Genomic DNA, 21,599 nt, shown 5'->3' with positions numbered 1-21,599 from the left:
CACCAATCACATTCATTATGCCAACCAGGCATGTGTTCCAGGGGATTTGGTGAATAGGGGTGGTGGGGCTGGAGGGGGAGGTGGTTCCTGAGAGTAAAGAATTATTTTGACACAAAACATTGGCTGTGATTTAACCTTAATTTCAGTTTTACCCCTGTCATTTATAGGGGCTATAATAAATGTATATCTATAGTACAATTTAGTGGAAATAAATTACTGGTACACCAATATACCCACAATACACCTTATCGCTATTTGTCCGCCATTACTGGACATCACACAGTGTCCCGTAAAATTTTGACGTCATAATTCAAAATGTCTGACGCCACAATGGAAAAGTGATTGTTTTATGACGCCAATAGTTCAAGCGGAACAGATTCTCGGGTCAAGCGGAAATAGCGATAAGGTGTATATCCAAAAGTAATTAGCACATGGAATGTAAATTTGATCATATACTTAATGGCCTAATCATGTATAATGTTTCTGTAACATTGAAGAAAAGTTAATACTGAACATATTGAAATATATGGAAATATAGAATGGAAAGATGGGAAAAAGTCTTAATACAACTCATAATGGTAGGCAGTGTCCCAAATAAACTAATATGCAGACATTCTGCAAGATTCCAAAGAACTGGGTAAATAAATTTGTAACCATCTTTTTAACATTTTTCTGGAGAAATTAGGAATTGAATACTTTATTATTTCTCAGTATGTTTTCCCGAAGGACTATGCTTCAGGGTTGCTTGGAGCCTTTTAGAGAACTTATTTCATCAAAATCCAATTACAGTGAGTTGACTGTTAGTGTTGCTCTCCACCAATTGCAATTCATTCAAAATTTTGACCCAATTGCAATTTGTTTTATAAAATCAAATTGTTCAACTGGTCAGAAATTTGAACCAACTGCTGTAGAAAACCACAGACAAGTCATGAAAGTGCAAGATGATAAAATAAAACATACTTACAATCCTATAAGACTAACTCCACTTTAATGATGTTGTGACAAAATTAGTTTATCAGTTTGTATAGTTATATTATAGTCATTTCCATGCTGAAGGGGAACTGTTTATTTTGAATTGCTATTAAATTGTCCAAACTAAGCTTTCATATAGTTTTTCTTTCTAAAAGTATTCTATATTTATAAGAATCAGATATCATTTTAAATAAAACATCATATATTCAGTAAAATATGTGTGAAATAACAATATGCTATTGATAAGTTTTCAGGGGAGAGAATTTAAAATAGGCAAGGATTGTGCCTGATATTCATATGATGAAATCATAATCTTTCAATCAGTTTAATTGAAGTCTGGAGCTGGCATGTCAGTTAACTGCTAGTAGTCTGTTGTTATTTATGTATTATTGTCATTTTGTTTATTTTCTTTGGTTTACATCTTCTGACATCAGACTCGGACTTCTCTTGAATTGAATTTTAAATGTGCGTATTGTTATGCATTTACTTTTCTACATTGGCTAGAGGTATAGGGGGAGGGTTGAGATCTCATAAACATGTTTAACCCGCCGCATTTTTGCACCTGTCCCAAGTCAGGAGCCTCTGGCCTTTGTTAGTCTTGTATTTTTTTAATTTTAGTTTCTTGTGTACAATTCGGAAATTAGTATGGCGTTCATTATCACTGAACTAGTATATATTTGTTTAGGGGCCAGCTGAAGGACGCCTCCGGGTGCGGGAATGTCTCGCTACATTGAAGACCTGTTAATGACCTTCTGCTGTTGTTTTTTCTATGGTCGGGTTGTTGTCTCTTTGACACATTCCCCATTTCCATTCTCAATTTTATATTTATAAGAATCAGACATTATGTGAATTAAAACATTTCATATTCAGTAAAATATGTGTAAAATTGCAATATATGTTTGTAGGAAGTTTCCATGGGGGAGATAATAACTTTTCTTTCAAAAAGTCTTTATTCAAAAGAATAATATTTTAGGTTATCTCCCCTGAAAATTTATCAATAGCATATTGTTATTTCACACATATTTTACTGAATATATGATGTTTTATTTAAAATGATATCTGATTCTTATAAATATAGAATACTTTTAGAAAGAAAAACTATATGAAAGCTTAGTTTGGACAATTTTATAGCAATTCAAAATAAACAGTTCCTCTTCAGCATGGAAATGACTATAATATATCTATACAAACTGATAAACTAATTTTGTCACAACATCATTAAAGTGGAGTTAAAGTCTTATAGGATTGTAAGTATGTTTTATTTTATCACCTTGCACTTTCACATTTTGACCAGTTGAACAATTTGGTTTAATAAAACAAATTGCAATTGGGTCAAAATTTTGAATGAGTTGCAATTGGTGGAGAGCAACACTAACAGTCAACTCACTGTAAAAGAATTAACACAGAGTTTAAAGCCTAGAGCTTAAACATGAGCCTGTAAGAAAATGATATTTATTTCTAGTATTAACAATCTACAGTTCAATATATTTGAAATTGAAAATGTTCATTTAATAAAATATGTTGTATAAACATCAATATCAGAATATGTTTACATTTATTCAACAAAGAATATCAAAATGATTATATCACTATTTCAATTGGCTGAATTCACTTTTGGTTTTTCAAGTATATAAAATGGAAATGAAATATTTGATCTTACAATTTGAAGTAAATAAATTTATTTCAATGATAACAAGATCAAAATTCCTCCAGAAATTTTTATGTCGAAATTGCCTGAGATCATGTTTCAGTTGCTGCTTAGAAGCAACCATATTTTATTACTTGCTTTTTATATTAAATTCAGCTCTGTAACTAGGTATCATTAGTTTTTACATCAGCATTTGTATGGTTTGAAAAGGCATAAAAACTATTTGCCTTATAATTTTAAAGGTCATAATAACAATATTGTAAGTGCATGAGTTAGATCCAACCAAAGTGTCCTTTATTATTTTTTTCTTTATAAATTTGCACCTCTTTATTCCTTCTTAATTGTTACACCCCATTATTCTGTATTCTTTATATTTTGCCTATATATACTTTAATTCTTTAGTCCATTATTTTGAACTTTGGCTTATTTTTTTAAATTCCTTAAACCCCATGCAGACCCTCTTAAACAGTGTCTAAATTATCTCCAAATTTTGTTACTTTATATAGCACAGGGTATTTCCAGTTTGCTGATAATTGTTCTCCATTGAAAATTATGATGAACTTAAAAGGAAAGTAATTTGATTAAATCTTTCAAAAGGAAATATCTTTTGATAATTAAACAGAAAGGTAATATTTATAATGATAAATAATTAGTATTGTGAATTTACTAATATAGATACTCAGTCATTAAATGAAAATGAAAGTCACAGACAAGGAAATAAAAATTTGTATGGTCTAAAATCAATTCTGTGTTCAATAAATTTAATAAAAAAAAACAGTTTTTGACATACAGCCCTTGAGAGGTAAACCCCCACTCATTTTCATTATTTTGTGCTTATACTTTCCACTAACACTGAATTTAAAAAAAAAAATGAAATTTAGTGAATCTGTCAATAAGACATGTTGCTCAACCACACAAAATAAAATGACATCTAACCAATAGATAGATGTCTAAAACATTTAAGGAAAGAAGTGGGCAAAATATTTTATAATATGAAATGGAAAATTTATGAATAATATGGGATAATTTCATAAATTTGACTTCTTTTATAAAAAGGTTAAGATAATGAATATCAAAGAGAAGCCAACATTTTTTATACGACCGCAAAAATTTTATTTGGATCGTATAATGGTGTGATGTCATCATCATCTGTTTTTCACATTTGATCAGATTAAACAAAAAGTTCAGACAAATAATTATATGCACTATTACAGTTTAATATCAAATATCCCTATGGAGGTAAGACAGTGTATTAGGGAAAGCACTGATACTGACTTAGAAAATTTTACTCCGCAGGAAAAAATTTTGGAGAAAATTACTAGCAGTAAAAATATCAAATTCATATATAATAATCTTATTGTAAAATGTGCACATCCTCCAGTTGTAAAATTTTCAAAATGGGAGGATGAGCTGCATTCTAACATTGAAGACTGGATGAAATACTTTTGTATACTTCAGAAATGTTGTAGAGATACATATTTGTATAATTTCCAATATAAGTTTTTACATAGGACTATTCCTACAAATACATTTTTATATAAGATTAAAATCAAAGATACAAAGTTATGTTCTTTTTGTAGATGTGAAGATGAAACTATTGGACATTTATTTAATGATTGTCAAGTGACATCAAATTTTTTATATTTGTTTTGTGCTTGCCTGAAAAATTTCTATGTTAACATTGATTTTAACAAAAAAAACTTTTTTCTTGGTTTTGTAGAAGAAAGCTTATTTTTAAATTTTCTTGTAATTTTTGCCAAAAAATACATATATAAATGCAAGCTAGAAGAAAAGCTTCCAAATGCAATTGAATTAAAAAATAGACTGAGAAACTTTTATAACTTAGAGTTATATACAGCAAGAAAATACAACAAAGTTTTTGAACTTGAAAAACTTTGGGCCCCTATGCTAATTATTTATCCTGAATGGTAATCTAACAACCAAATTTATATCAATATATATATATCTTTTTGACCTATTTATGGAACAGAGCAAACAACATGTAATATATGCATAGCACATGTAAACCTTCTTTTTTTTCTTCTATTTTAAAATAATCTATAGATATTTCTATATGAAGAGATTGTGAAAAAAGAGAGAAAGAGAGAGTGAGAAAGAAGGAGAGAGAGAGAGAGTGAAAGAGAGAGAGAAAAAAATTAAAAAATTTCAAAAAATTTATATTTTAGTTTGTGTAAATCTTGATAAAACAATAGCCTTTTGTTGTTATATATTTGAAACCCTGTAACACCTTAGTCAGGTGGTGCTGTAAGGGTGATGTTAAATCCTGACTATTGAAAAAATAAATAAAAAATAAAAAAAAATCATCATCTGTGTCATCCGAAGACATATTTGGTTACTAGACAATAACTTTAGTTTACGTGAATGGATCTCTTTGAAATTCAATAAGAAGGTTCAAATACCACAAAAGAAAGGTTGGGATTGATTTTTGGGATGATGGTCCCACTGGTTTAGGATTTTTCTACTTTCAGGATAATAACTTGTGTATAAGTATTTCAATTGCTCTGAAATTGTACCACAATGTTTAATACCACAAGTTAAAGGTTGGGATTCTTTTTGGGGTCCATGGTGTCAACAGTTAAGAATAAAGGGCCCAAAAGGGGCCAAAAACAAGCATTTTTGTTGTTACTGGACAATAACTTGTGAGTAAGTGTATGGATCTCTCTGACATTGTACCAAAAAGTTCCAAATCACAAAAGGAAGGCTGGTATTGATTTTGGGCATTATTGTCCCATTCATGCAGGAATAAGGGGCCTTAAAAGGGCCAAAAACAAGCATTTTTCTAGTTTCCAGACAATAACTTGTTGAAGTTTACAGTCAATAACTTGTGTTTAAGTGTATAAATCTCTCTGAAATTATACCGCGAGCTTCCATACTACAAAGGGATGTCATTTTTTATTTTAATATTTTATGATGTATTTAAATGAGTAGTTATTGTAAAAAACTCCATTATAAATTTGAATTGAGATTAATTTTGGAATAAGGGAAAGGGGGAGGTGGAAAAAAAAGGGGGATGTAAATAAGAATTTATGGGGGGAGGGGGTACAATTTTTCTCATTCCAAATCTCAGAAATTAAAATAAAAATTTCTTCAAATATTTTTTTGATGGGATTAATATTCAACAGTATAGTGTATTGCTCAAAAACAAGTATTTTTTTTAAGTTCATTAGACCACATTCAGAAACCTATGCTGTGTCTATTTAATCACAATCCAAATTCAGAGCTGTATCAAGCTTGAATTTTGTGTCCATACTTGCCCCAACTGTTCAGGATTCGACCTTTGCAGTTGTATAAAGCTGCGCCCTACAGAGCATCTGGTTAACGTGTATGACCATTTAAAACTAATAACTCTGATGCCTTAATTAAACTTAGTCTTTATCAAAAACGTTTTTGCTTACCGGTTGAAATCATTTTTAAAAGCCTTACACACCCATAAGGCTTGTGTTTCCTTAATAGTTATCCCACAAGGACGCAGTGTGTCAGTGTAAGATCACCCCGATGGCCAGAGGCCAGAGGGTGATCTAACACTGACACACCAAGTCCGACTGGGATAACTATTTTACATCCCAGCTGTTTTAGATTAGACGAAAAACCATTTACAATTCATAAAATCTAGTTTAGAACGCCACACAACCGTAACAATATACTTTATATATTACTATATGATGTATACCCTTTTTGACCCCCAAACACGATGAGTAGATATCAAACAATGTCAACTCACCACACTTGCCAATCGGCCCACACTATATCGCCACTTTATAAAAATATTGTCCCACTGTTGTTTACCGACTTGCCCCACTTTGAAAAAGTGTAAAATCAAATTGAACAAGCAGTCTGAAAACTCACTAATTAAAGAAAAAGGTTAAAACCCCATTGAATAAATGTCTGACAACTTCCCCCACTTATAAAAAGATCTTGCTTCCTTTAAGTATGTCAAATTACAATTATTTTGTATCCAGTCGTCCTGGTGTAGTGGTATGTGTCGTGGCTTGATATGCTAAAGGTCTTGAGTTCGAATCCTAGCATGTACACTGGATTTTTTCTACGTTAATATTGATAGATAGTCTTTTCCGTATAATTAATTATAAGTTTTATAGTGGATTTGACATTCCCGCCAAAATGTTACAGAACAAAGAAAAGCATGCATAACAAAGAAACTCAAACTGGAGTGATCTGGTAGGGGTGATCCGGCTCAGATCACCCCTGTTAGAACAAAGGAGCTGGGGTGTAACTTCTGTTAAAAGTTTATTTCGTACCAGATTTTCACCTGAAGGGTTTGTGGTTTCATGTGGAGACACATTCACCTCAATCAGTTTAATTGTGTAAGTTAAGATTGTGATTGTTTTTTTTTCTATATAGATATGGACAGAGAAGATCGTCGTCGTTACTTTATAGTGGGATCTGTAATACTAGAGGTAGTCACTCCATTGTTCTGGAAGAGAATAGAAAATGATTATACAAGCTTCGGCTTAGCATCACTACAAGATTTCTTAAATAAACAATCCACAATTCACGTCCTGTTCCACCTACGACACAGAAACACTTGGTGCTGCAAGGACAAGACAAAATGTTCCAAGAATCGTTCCCTCCCACTCCAATATTGCCAATGGGATCTACTGTATACAGAAACTAATCCTGGCGTTAATCCACATGACTGCCATTGTAAGTTCTCTGCCAATCCTGTACAACTAGACAAACTAGATATCACCTTAGCCAGCCTGATTCTACTTAACTGCTGCAGCCTTACACCTGATGAAAAAGCTGCCATCAAAAAGTTACGACAATACAAGAATGACTACCTCAGTCACAATATCAAAGGGGCAATAACCAAAAGAGAGTACAGAACACTATGGGCTGACCTGACAAACTTTATCTTACAACTGGATCCCAGTAAGCAAGATGACATAACTAGGATAGAGGCCAGACCACTAGATGAAGCTTTATGTAGCAAATATTGTACAAGTCTTCTTGATCTCCATGAAAGACTTGATGAGGTATGTCATGTAATTCTCACATTCTGTTAAAACAGATTCTCTAATAAAAATTATCTAATGGGACCTGTTATCTCTCTGAAGGTTATTCTGAGGAACATTGTTTCGAAAGTTAAATCATTCAACCTTATCAAACCTCAAAAATAAATGTTGAAATTTACTCTTCAAATGCCACTAATGAGCATATATATACAGATGTAAACTAGGTCACTAGCCAGGAAATTCTAAGGGAAGGGGGAGGTTACATGGACTCACAGATACAATCATACTCAACTTTAACAGTTACAATTCAAACAGAACGTAGACTTTAACAGTGCATATTTGTTTTCAAGGGGTCTTCATACAAACCCCTTGAAACACCCTGGCTACTGGTGTGTATAGATAGAACTTCTGATTTTTTTTTATCAATATGATCAAATTAGCAAGGGAAACATTCAACCCATTATGGTGAGTTCTTTAAAGAAGGTGTATTGCATTGACAAACACAAAGTGATGCTAATTTTAAAGATTAGATACTTCTTCTTCATCAACATTCAGACAGAACTTTTCTATATAAATTCCTTATTAAGGTAAACTAGGAATGATACATTTTCTTTCTCCTTCAAACTGTCTTATACACGTAGGGAGAAATAGTGAAGGTCATGCTTTGTAAAAGAAAAAACAAAAACAAAAAAAATCTTGTCTAATTAAAAACAAGAGGTATTCTGCTAGCAAAGCTCACAAAACAATACTCCACCTTTTGTATTAACCCTCTTATACAAAGAAGTTAGCTTGACCTGGCAGGTAGACATTTCAATATTATTGTGTAACACGTCCACAGATGGTGGTCAATTTTCATAACAAAATATCATTTATGTCCTTCAATAAAGGCATTCAAATTTCTAGTAGAACATGGATTAGTACAAAGTTTGTGACAACTTTGACCTTGACCCTGCAGACAGACATCCCATCTGACCTTCAACACATTCTCTGCTAGGGGAACAATATTTAATATCGGTTATCACATTTAGACTTTGTTTATTTTTATAGCATAGTGATGTTAAGTTGAATTAAATTTGTGACCTTGAACTTGCACGAACAAACATTCTAACCTTTAAATTAGACTCACCCTCAAGTGATGTGCCACAACTAATACCAAGAATCATTTATATATCCCAAGGTAATCCAAAGTTTTGTATCTGTCACAACCAGCACAAACAGACCTATAGGAGTTATAGGAGTGATTCCAAGAAAGGGGTTTAGAGAGGGATAGGGATGGTATAAATAAGACTTACAATTGGTTTTAAGCGAGTGATTGTGTAAAGCTTTTTTCCATTCCTAATGTACATGCAATTATAAAACTATATTCTCAAAATATTTACAGATTTACTCTACAATCCAGACCATGAACAACTCAGTACAGGGTTCTCTCCAAAACATGAATACTACAGTTCAAAGTTCACTACAAAACATGGGTACAACAGTACAAAGTTCACAACAAAACATGGATAAAACAGCTCAAAGTTCACTACAAAACATGGAATCGTCCATGCAAGTGATTGGTAGCTCGGTACAAAGTTCATTACAGAACATGGGAACATCAATGCAGGTGATTGGTAGCTCGGTACAAAGTTCATTACAGAACATGGAAACATCCATGCAGGGTACACTGAGGAATATTGATACATCTCTACAGGTAAGCAGAGTATTATATAAGTTATCATTTCCCCCCTCATCTAATGATAATAACAGTTAATATAAAAACCTAACCAAAATTAAGCTTGTACATGTCAAAAGTAAGAATGGTTAAATAGATATAGGAAGATGTGGTACGAGTGCCAATGAGACAACTCTCCATCCAAAAAACAATTTATAAAAGTAAACCATTATAGGTCAATGTACTGCCTTGAACAGGGAGCCTTGGTTCACATCGAACAACAAGCTATAAAGGGCCCCAAAATTACAAGTGAAAAACCATTCAAACAGGAAAACCAACAGTCTAATCTATATAAAAAAACTAGAGGCTCTCAAGAGCCTGTGTCCCTCACCTTGGTCTATGTGCATATTAAACAATGGACACAGATAAATTCATGACAAATTGTGTTTTGGTGATGGTGATGTGTTTGTACATCTTACTTTACTGAACATTCTTGCTGCTTACAATTATCTCTGTCTATAATGAACATGGCCCAGTAGTTTCAGTGGAAAATGTTAGTGAAAATTTACAAATTTTATGAAAATGGTTAAAAATTGACTATAAATGACAAAAACTCCTTAGGGGGTCAATTGACCATTTCAGTCATGTTGACTTATTTGTAAATCTTACTTTGCTGTACATTATTGCTGTTTAAAGTTTATCTCTATCTATAATAATATTCAAGATAATAACCCAAAACAGTAAAATTTCCTTAAAATTACCAATTTAGGGGCAGCAACCCAACAATGGGTTGTCCGATTCATCTGAAAATTTCAGGGCAGATGGATTTTGACCTGATAAACAATTTTCCTGATGTCAGATTTGCTCTAAATGCTTTGGTTTTTGAGTTAAAAGCCAAAAATTGCATTTGACCCCTATGTTCTATTTTTAGCCATGGCGGCCATCTTGGTTGGATGGCTGGGTCACCAGCCCCTTTTTTTAAACTAGATACCCCAAAGATGATTGTGGCCATGTTTGGATTAATTTGGCCCAGTAGTTTCAGAGGAGAAGATTTTTGTAAAAGATTACTAAGATTTACGAAAAATGGTTAAAATTGACTATAAAGGGCAATAACTCCTAAAGGGGTCAACAGACCATTTCGGTCATGTTGACTTTTTTGTAAATCTAACTTTGTTGAACATTATTGCTGTTAAAAGTTTATCTCTATCTATAATAGTATTCAAGATAATAACCCAAAACAGTAAAATTTCCTTAAAATTACCAATTTAGGGGCAGCAACCCAACAACGGGTTGTCCGATTCATCTCAAAATTTCAGGGCAGATAGATCTTGACCTGATAAACAATTTTACCATGTCAGATTTGCTCTGAATGCTTTGGTTTTTGAGTTATAACCTAAAAACTGCATTTACCCCTATGTTCTATTTTTAACATGGCGACCATCTTGGTTGGATGGCGGGGTCATCGGACACATGTTTTGAAACTAGATACCCAAATGATGATTGTGGCCAAGTTTGGTTTAATTTGGCCCAGTAGTTTCAGAGGAGAAGATTTTTGTAAAAGTTAACGACGATGGACGACGCCTACGCCGGACGCCGGACGCAAAGTGATGGGAAAAGCTCACATGGCCCTTTGGGCAAAGTGAGCTGAAAAGGAAAATCAACAATAGGAAATGAAAAATATCTCTTTTGTTGTAAATTTTAGTATGGAGTTTCCCTTTAGAAATTGAAAAGTCTAAATCTAGAAAAGGGCAACTGCTGCTGTAAATGTTAGATTTAGTAAAAGTAAGTTCTTTTGGGTTAATTTCGGAAGAATATTAAGAGAATTCTGGATTATTTAACGAAAAAATATCATCCAGATAACGGTATTGTTGAATGTATCAACCAAATATAACTATGACTGGTCTTCACTGAGTTTGGTCCTATTAAAGAGGCCTAGTTAGTGTTCATAGGAATACCTACTATCTGACGATACACTTTAACACTGAAATGACATAAACATTACTGGACAAAATGTGTTAAGGCATTCAAATGATAAAACCTGAGAATTCAGAAAATCTGATCAAAATTCCAAAACATGACAAGCAGGCTTCCTTAAATAAGTTCTTCATTGGTAAAAATCCAATAATGATGTCAAATTTTCTTGCTTTCATACTGTGAAAAAAGGCGACCATGCCGATTGTATTCACATGGAAAGAACACATCAATTTGCAGATCATTCGAAAAGAAGGAATAAGTTTGACTGTGTATTGTTTGAAAATCATTTGAGAAACAGATTCTACAACCAAATCTTGTGTAATACAATTTTTATTCACTTTCGATAGTTAAATTTGAAAATGTAATGGTCTCTAGTGGATAAAAATTGTATCACACTTGATGCAGTGGTAGAATCTATACATATCAAACTATGCTTTATTGTTTACAGGAGTTATTGTTTTATGCCAGGAGAGGTATGGCATGCCAATGTTATGCAGAGAGGAGTGGTAATCAAGGTAAGTAACCTATATTTAGTTTATTAGGTCAGAGTATGCAGATATTGTCCTTTGATTTCGGTTGTCCACAAATATAGTCCCTAGTGTGGACAGTGTTACTTGTCATTTTTTTTTTTAACCCTTTCCAAATTTATTTCTCCATGTTTTATGGTAGAAATTCAGGATAGTTTAAGAAAATTATCAAAATTTTAAAAACTTTAGTCATATGAAACCTCAAATTAAAACTATGATGCATGTGGTTTTTTTTTTTTTATAACAAAATGGATAGTTTTCATGTGTACATATATTTTTTTTTTAAGAAAATTCTTTAATTTTTTTTTTAATTGCATGCTTCCAGGAAGCAATTTGTCGACATGTTTTCTGTATGCAATGTGACCTTAGTGTGACCCTTCTCGTAAAAATCCAGTGATCACAATACGCATGATTTTGTAACTGAAATAAACTATTGACTGATTGTACATGTAATACACGTGTTTAATATCCATGTTTCTTTGTTGATTGTTTACTGTAAGTGACAATTGTAAACTGCAGCTTCAAAACATGACAATAACTGAGACACCATATTTTCATATAATAACAGACAGATAGAGAAAAAATTGACGATTATGCAATATGTTTGTGTAAAAAATGATAAAATCATGCACAGAAGACTAAGTTTAAGTATATATGTTACAATAAATAGGTGAAATTAGGAATTACACGTAATTACTAAACATTTCAGTAAATACCTGTAATTACTAGCCAATTTAGTAATTACATGTATTTACTAGTTGTTTCAGTGATTACCGATATTCACTGATTTTTTTTGGTCATTTTTACAGCTATTTACTAACTTGATATATTTGTTTTCAAATTAAAGTTATAATTCGTCTTTTTGATCAGAGACATTCGAAAATGCAAAATTTGGTTAAATAATCTTCATAGTTCTTAAAATCTCGTAATTTCTTTGAATTAAAATCTCCATCGGGCATACTTTGCATATAAATATGCCCAATGACATAAGTTAAATTGCTTTTACGATTTCTGTGTTTCACTTTTTTATGAGTTTTTTAAAACCTCCAAACTAAAGCTTATATACTTGCAACAAAATTTTATCATCGTTTTTACCTGTATAAGAATCATCTTTTTGTGGATTGAATAAGACAACTAAATGGTTCATTCCTTTTGTTTTACTCTCAATGTTGTCATTCTGGTTTTTTTTTTGAGCCTGCGACTTTGGTCAGCAGCATTCACAAATATTCACTATTTGGTTAGTTCTTTAAACTTTGATAACTTTCCTAAATTATCCTTGATTTCTACCAAACTTGAACTGAAGCTTATTTATGAATTGATCATAAGATAGTTTTCAAGAAGTAAATTTTGTAAATGTAAAATCAAGTTTTCGTATTTTACTTATAAATGGACTTAGTTTTTATGCCAGCTAACATTACATTCACACTGTGGTTAAAGTTTTTAAAATTTTTATAACTTTCTCAAAATATCCTGTATTTATACCAAACTTGGACAGAAGCTTGTTTATGATCGTAAGATAATATCCGGAAGTAAAGTTTGTAAAAAAAAAATCCTCTTTCGTATATTCCTTATAAATGGACTTCGTTTCTTCCAGTCAACATTACATACAATCTGCGGTTTAAGTTTTTTTAAACATTTATTAGATTTCATAAACCATCATGGATTTTAACCATAGGACAGAAGCTTCTTTACAGTACTAGTCAAAAGATTGTATATGGAGGAAAAAATAAAAAAAATTTCCCCATCTTTGTTGAGCCTGCAACTAACAGCAAACGTAGGCGAGATACTGGGTTCCGTGAAACCCTCACAAATTCAAATATGAATACATCGGTAACTTATCTCCATTTAGGGGTTGAATTGAAGGTCACATGAATATGTATTCAGTGAGGTCCAATTATTCACTTACAAGTGCACAACTCATCAACCATGTTTCTCAGCTTATTTTAGTAAAATAGAACCAGATTGACTGCTAAAAAGTTAATTATAATTTCACTATATCATTTTCATTAATTATGATTTAACAAAAACAAAAAAATCATATTTAAATTTTTTTTATATCTCGAAAATAATGCTTCTATAACAAAAAGGTACATTTTAGGCTGATCACTTTATAAGAATATTCATTGATCTTCTATAGATAGTATTACCATAACTTTTGATCAGCTGACCATATTACAACATTGTTTAAACAGTTAGTAAATAGGTGTAAAAATTCATTTTAAAATTAGTAATTACTGGTAATAACTGGGCCGTTTCAGGAATTACTTGTATTTACTGAGTGCATCAGGAATTACATGTAATTCCTAAATTTAGTAATACATGTAATTCCTAATTTCACCTATTTACTGTATTACATATACATATACATGCATTGGTTCAAGAATTAGATAAACATTGTTTTTCACCAGTCACTCATTTCATATGACTTTAACCACAGAGTGAATGTTATGTTAGCTGGCAGAAAAACTAAGTTCATTTATAAGTAAAATAGGAATCTAGAGCCTGTGTCGCTCACCTTGGTCTATGTGAATATTAAACAAAAGGAAGCAAATGGATTCATGACAAAATTGTGTTTTGGTGATGGTGATGTGTTTGTAGATCTTACTTTACTAAACTTTCTTGCTGCTTACAATTATCTCTATCTATAATGAACTTGGCCCAGTAGTTTCAGTGGAAAATGTTAGTGAAAATTTACAAATTTTATGAAAATTATTAGAAATTGACTATAAAGGACAATAACTCCTTAGGGGGTCAATTGACCATTTTAGTCATGATGACTTATTTGTAAATCTTACTTTGCTGAACATTATTGCTGTTTACAGTTTATCTCTATCTATAATAATATTCAAGATAATAACCAAAAACAGCAAACTTTCCTTAAAATCACCAATTCAGGGGAAGCAACCCAACAACAGGTTGTCCGATTCATCTGGAAATTTCAGGGCAGATAGATCTTGACCTGATTAACAATTTTACCCATGTCAGATTTGCTCTAAATGCTTTGGTTTTTGAGTTATAAGCCAAAAACTGCATTTTACCCCTATGTTTTATTTTTAGCCATGGCGGCCATCTTGGTTGGACACATTTTTCAAACTACATACCCCAAAGATGATTGTGGCCAAGTTTGAATTAATTTAGCCGAGTAGTTTCAGAGGAGAAGATTTTTGTAAAAGATTACTAAGATTTACGAAAAATGGTTAAAAATTGACTATAAAGGGCAATAACTCCTAAAGGGGTCAAGTGACCATTTCGTTTATGTTGACTTATTTGTAAATCTTACTTTGCTGAACATTATTGCTGTTTACAGTTTATCTCTATCTAAAATAATATTCAAGATAATAACCAAAAACAGCAAAATTTCCTTAAAATTACCAATTCAGGGGCAGCAACCTAAAGAGGGGTTGTCCGATACATCTGAAAATTTGTGGGCAGATTCTTGACCTGATAAACAATTTTACTCTGTCAGATTTGCTCTAAATGCTTTGGTTTTTTGAGTTATAAGCCAAAAACTGCATTTTACCCTTATGTTCTATTTTTAGCCATGGCAGCCATCTTGGTTGGTTGGCGGAGTCACCCGACACATTTTTTAAACTAGATACCCCAATGATGATTGTGGCCAAGTTTGGTTAATTTTAGCTCAGTAGTTTCAGAGGAAAAGATTTTTGTAAACGTGAACAACAACGACGGACGCCAAGTGATGAGAAAAGCTCACTTGGCCCTATGGGCCAGGTGAGCTAAACTAGAGGCTCTAAAGAGCCTGTGTTGCTCACCTTAGTCTATGTGAATATTAAACAAAGGAAGCATGGGATTCATGACAAAATTGTGTTTTGGTGATGGTGATGTGTTTGTACATCTTACTTTACTAAACAGTCTTGCTGCTTTCAATTATCTCTATCTATAATGAACTTGACCCAGTAGTTTCAGTGGAAAATGTTAATAAAAATTTACAAATTTTATGAAAATTGTAAAAAATTTACTATAAAGGACAATAACTCCTTAGGGGGTCAATTGACCATTTCAGTTACATTGACTTATTTGTAAATCTTACTTTGCTGAACATTATTGCTGTTTACAGTTTATCTCTATCTAAAATAATATTCAAGATAATAACCAAAAACAGCAAAATTTCCTTAAAATTACCGATTCAGGGGCAGCAACCCAACAAGGGGTTGTCCGATTCATCTGAAAATTGTAGAGCAGATAGATCTTGACCTGATAAACAATTTTACCCAGTCAGATTTGCTCAAATGATTTGCTTTTTCAGTTATAAGCCAAAAACTGCATTTTACCCCTATGTTCTATTTTAAACTGTGGCCGCCATCTTGATTTGAAGGCCGGGTCACCAGACACATTTTTAAAACTAGATACCCCAAAGATGATTGTGGCCAAGTTTGGATTAGTTTGGCTCAGTAGTTTCAGAGGAGAAGATTTTTGTAAATGATAACCAAGATTTACGAAAAATGGTTAAAAATTGACTATAAAGGGCAATAACTCCTAAAGGGGTCAACTGACCATTTTAGTCAAGTTGACTTATTTGTAAATCTTACTTTGCTGAACATTTTGCTGTTTACAGTTTATCTCTATCTATAATAAAATTCAAGATAATAACCAAAAACAGCAAAATTTCCTTAAAATTACCAATTCAGGGGCAGCAACCCAACAACGGGTTGTCTGATTCATCTGAAAATTTCAGGGAAGATAGATCTTGATCTGATAAATAATTTTACTCAATGTCAGATTTGCTCTTAATGCGTTGGTTTTTAAGTTATAAGCCAAAAAATGCATTTTAACCCCTATGTTCTATTCTTTGCCGTGGCGGCCATCTTGATTTGATGGCTGAGTCACTGGACACATCTTTTAAACTAAAAACTCCAAAGATGATTGTGGCCAAGTTTGGATTAATTTGGCCGAGTAGTTTCAGAGGAGAAGATTTTTGTAAAAGATTACTAAGATTTACGAAAAATGGTTAAAAATTGACTATAAAGGGCAATAACTCCTAAAGGGGTCAAGTGACCATTTCGTTCATGTTGACTTATTTGTAAATCTTACTTTGCTGAACATTATTGCTGTTTACAGTTTATCTCTATCTAAAATAATATTCAAGATAATAACCAAAAACAGCAAAATTTCCTTAAAATTACCAATTCAGGGGCAGCAACCTAAAGAGGGGTTGTCCGATACATCTGAAAATTTGTGGGCAGATTCTTGACCTGATAAACAATTTTACTCTGTCAGATTTGCTCTAAATGCTTTGGTTTTTTGAGTTATAAGCCAAAAACTGCATTTTACCCTTATGTTCTATTTTTAGCCATGGCAGCCATCTTGGTTGGTTGGCGGAGTCACCCGACACATTTTTTAAACTAGATACCCCAATGATGATTGTGGCCAAGTTTGGTTAATTTTAGCTCAGTAGTTTCAGAGGAAAAGATTTTTGTAAACGTGAACAACAACGACGGACGCCAAGTGATGAGAAAAGCTCACTTGGCCCTATGGGCCAGGTGAGCTAAACTAGAGGCTCTAAAGAGCCCGTGTTGCTCACCTTAGTCTATGTGAATATTAAACAAAGGAAGCATGGGATTCATGACAAAATTGTGTTTTGGTGATGGTGATGTGTTTGTACATCTTACTTTACTAAACAGTCTTGCTGCTTTCAATTATCTCTATCTATAATGAACTTGACCCAGTAGTTTCAGTGGAAAATGTTAATAAAAATTTACAAATTTTATGAAAATTGTAAAAAATTTACTATAAAGGACAATAACTCCTTAGGGGGTCAATTGACCATTTCAGTTACATTGGCTTATTTGTAAATCTTACTTTGCTGAACATTATTGCTGTTTACAGTTTATCTCTATCTATAATAATATTCAAGATAATACCAAAAACAGCAAAATTTCCTTTAAATTACCGATTCAGGGGCAGCAACCCAACAAGGGGTTGTCCGATTCATCTGAAAATTGTAGAGCAGATAGATCTTGACCTGATAAACAATTTTACCCAGTCAGATTTGCTCAAATGATTTGCTTTTTCAGTTATAAGCCAAAAACTGCATTTTACCCCTATGTTCTATTTTAAACTGTGGCCGCCATCTTGATTTGAAGGCCGGGTCACCAGACACATTTTTAAAACTAGATACCCCAAAGATGATTGTGGCCAAGTTTGGATTAGTTTGGCTCAGTAGTTTCAGAGGAGAAGATTTTTGTAAATGATAACCAAGATTTACGAAAAATGGTTAAAAATTGACTATAAAGGGCAATAACTCCTAAAGGGGTCAACTGACCATTTCAGTCAAGTTGACTTATTTGTAAATCTTACTTTGCTGAACATTTTGCTGTTTACAGTTTATCTCTATCTATAATAAAATTCAAGATAATAACCAAAAACAGCAAAATTTCCTTAAAATTACCAATTCAGGGGCAGCAACCCAACAACGGGTTGTCTGATTCATCTGAAAATTTCAGGGAAGATAGATCTTGATCTGATAAATAATTTTACTCAATGTCAGATTTGCTCTTAATGCGTTGGTTTTTAAGTTATAAGCCAAAAAATGCATTTTAACCCCTATGTTCTATTCTTTGCCGTGGCGGCCATCTTGATTTGATGGCTGAGTCACCGGACACATCTTTTAAACTTAAAACTCCAAAGATGATTGTGGCCAAGTTTGGATTAATTTGGCCCAGTAGTTTCAGAGAAGAAGATTTTTGTAAAAGATAACTAAGATTTACGAAAAATGATTAAAAATTGACTATAAAGGGCAATAACTCCTAAAGGAGTCAACTGACCATTTTAGTCACGTTGACTTATTTGTAAATCTTACTTTGCTGAACATTATTGCTGTTTACAGTTTATCTCTATCTATAATAATATTCAAGAAAAAAACCAAAAACAGTAAAATTTCCTTAAAATTACCGATTCAGGGGCAGCAACCCAACAACAGGTTGTCCAAATCATCTGAAAACTTTAGAGCAGATAGCTCTTGACCTGATTTACCCTATGTCAGATTTGCTCAAATGCTTTTGTTTTTCAGTTATAAGCCAAAAACTGCATTTTTCCCTTATGTTCTATTTTTAGCTGTGGCGGCCATCTTGATTTGAAGGCCGGGTCACTGGACACATTTTTCAAACTAAATACCCCAAAGATGATTGTGGCCAAGTATGGATTAATTTGACCCAGTAGTTTCAGAGGAGAAGATTTTTGTAAATGATAACCAAGATTTACGAAAAATGGTTAAAAATTGACTATAAAGGGCAATAACTCCTAAAGGGGTCAACTGACCATTTCGGTCACGTTGACTTATTTGTAAATCTTACTTTGCTGAACATTACTGCTGTTTACAGTTTATCTCCATCTATAATAATATTCAAGATAATAACCAAAAACAGTAAAATTTCCTTAAAATTAGCAATTCAGGGGCATCAACCCAACAGCGGGTTGTCCGATTTATCTGAAAATTTCAGGGCAGATATATCTTTCACCTGATAAACAATTATACCCCATGTCAGATTTGCTCTAAATGCTTTGGTTTTTGAGTTATAAGCCAAAAACTGCATTTTACCCCTATGTTCTATTTTTAGCCATGGTGGCCATCTTGGTTGGTTTGCCAGGTCATTGGACAAATTTTTTAAACTAGATACCCCAATGATGATTGTGGCCAAGTTTGGATTAATTTGGCCTAGTAGTTTCAGAGGAGAAGATTTTTGTAAAAGATAATTAAGATTTACGAAAAATGGTTAAAAATTGACTATAAAGGGCAATAACTCCTAAAGGAGTCAACTGAACATTTTGGTCACGTTGACTTATTTGTAAATCTTACTTTGCTGAACATTATTGCTGTTTACAGTTTATCTCTATCTATAATAATATTCAAGATAATAACCAAAAACAGTAAAATTTCCTTAAAATTACCAATTCAGGGGCAGCAACCCAACAATGGATTGTCCTATTCATCTGAAAATTTCAGGGCAGATATATCTTGACCGGATTAACAATTTTACCCCCATGTCAGATTTGCTCGAAATGCTTTGGTTTTTGAGTTATAAGCCAAAAACTGCATTTTACCCCTATGTTCTATTTTTAGCCATGGCAGCCATCTTGGTTGGTTGGCCATGTCACCGGACACATTTTTTAAACTAAATACCCCAATGATGATTGTGGCCAAGTTTGGTTTTATTTGGCCCAGTAGTTTCAGAGGAGAAGATTTTTGTAAAAGTGAACAACGACGACGGACGCAGTGATGGGAAAAGCTCACTTGGCCCTTTGGGCCAGGTGAGCTAAAACGGATATTTGCTTGCAATAATTACATCTGGATACCATCTTCTGATAAAAAACAAGCTTTTGTTCTAGTTTTGTAGAAATCTAGGATAGTTTAAGAAAGTTATTTAAATTTTAAAAACTTTTAACCACAGAGTGAATGTAATGTTAACTGGCAGAAAAAAAAGTCCATTTATAAGTAAAATACAGATAAACAAAAGGTTTTTTCTTCAAACTTTATTCTGAATACTATCATATGATCATAACCAAACTTCTGTCCAAGTTTGGTAGAAATTCAGGATAGTTTTATTTTAAGAAAGTTATTAAAACTTAACTACAGAGTGAATATTTATGGACACTGCCGCACCTGCCACCACCGTCGATGAAATGTAGGATCGCTATGTCTCACCATTTTTTGGGGTACAAAGCACTTTTCTGGATTTATCTTCACCAGAAACAATTTAAATTAAGAATTAAAATTAAAATTTATATATACATGTAGATATATACATTTACTGTCATTTTATGGCTTCATAACACAATATAGTAAAACTTTGGATATCCTATAAAATTGTACTCTATTTTCTTCATTTATAATCTATTCTTTTTATGCATTACATTTCCCTTATTCAAGTCCTTAAATATCTAATACCACTTATGAATTTTACAACATAAGCAGTCTGTTATTTATTTTCTTCAGAAAAAAGACTTCCTTTCAAAAGAAAATACAAACGTGGACAGTCTATCTTCAAACTACATCACAAGATAGACCTGACATTAGAATTTGATATTTCCTGGAGAGGAGTATCAGATATAGTGATGATGGATGACGGTAGACTGGTGATATGTTTACCTAGGCAGAAGAGACTACTGATCTGTAATACAGATGGATCACAGGTAGACAGTATACATGTACAGGATATGCCAGGCCATGTTACAGCTGTCAACAACTCTACAGTAGCTGTTACACTGTGTTTAAGAAGGTCTATAGAGCTGTTTGACATCAACAATAGATTAAATCTTAAATCAATATCAGTACCTGAAATTTTGTGTTTGGATGATGTCGTTACAACTAAAAACAACAAGTTAGTTGCTAGTGGTGTCCGCAAACTATGGATCATAGATCTTAAGATAGGACAGGTGATACAGACAATTAAGACTATTTGTAATCCTGGTAGGTTGCATGGTTCTGGTGACAGAATATACTACTGTAATGCCAACTATGACAACAACAACAACACACTGTTCTGGTACAGTTATGCTGATAACAGAAATCACTACCTAACATTAACATCAACACCCTGGGATATGACTTCACTACAAGATGGCAGTCTATATGTGATGTGTGAAGATAAATCAGTACAACATGTGTCATCTGATGGTAAACAGTATAAAACTGTCACAGATCTACAACTATGTGACATTACAAAAAATATCAGTTATAATAAAAAACAAAGAAAACTTACTACGATTCAAATTTCATTAGGTAAGAAAGTAGTTGTTCTATTGTATAATGAGATTTAAACTATGTTTTGTTTCTTTATATTCTTTTGAGATTTCAAGTGAGTTGTATGATGTGT

At 32.6% G+C, this 21,599-nt stretch overlaps 2 protein-coding genes across 3 annotated transcripts in view; one reads left to right on the top strand and one right to left on the bottom strand.

The window, feature by feature from the left end:
- Nucleotides 1–21,599, bottom strand: part of LOC139486720 (uncharacterized) — a 167,215-nt gene that overhangs the window by 52,650 nt on the left and 92,966 nt on the right. The gene's annotated exons all lie outside the window — the stretch shown is intronic.
- LOC139486721 (uncharacterized) lies at nt 3,125–21,558 on the top strand. 2 transcript variants are annotated; one of them, XM_071271646.1, is made up of 6 exons: nt 3,125–3,246; nt 7,001–7,635; nt 8,996–9,220; nt 9,275–9,307; nt 11,691–11,757; nt 20,720–21,558. In XM_071271646.1, exons 2-6 carry the CDS (start codon nt 7,003–7,005, stop codon nt 21,541–21,543), a joined length of 1,782 nt encoding a protein of 593 aa, XP_071127747.1. In that variant the 5' UTR covers nt 3,125–3,246; nt 7,001–7,002; the 3' UTR covers nt 21,544–21,558. The 2 variants fall into 2 exon arrangements, with proteins under 2 accessions (XP_071127747.1, XP_071127746.1); XM_071271645.1 differs by having other exon boundaries at nt 8,996–9,307.

This window comes from Mytilus edulis, chromosome 8 (assembly GCF_963676685.1).
Source record: "Mytilus edulis chromosome 8, xbMytEdul2.2, whole genome shotgun sequence".
In the NCBI taxonomy this organism is placed as follows: Eukaryota; Metazoa; Mollusca; class Bivalvia; order Mytilida; family Mytilidae; genus Mytilus; species Mytilus edulis.
The sequence above is the reverse complement of the archived record's forward strand: the minus strand, read 5'-3'. Positions and strand labels throughout refer to the sequence as shown.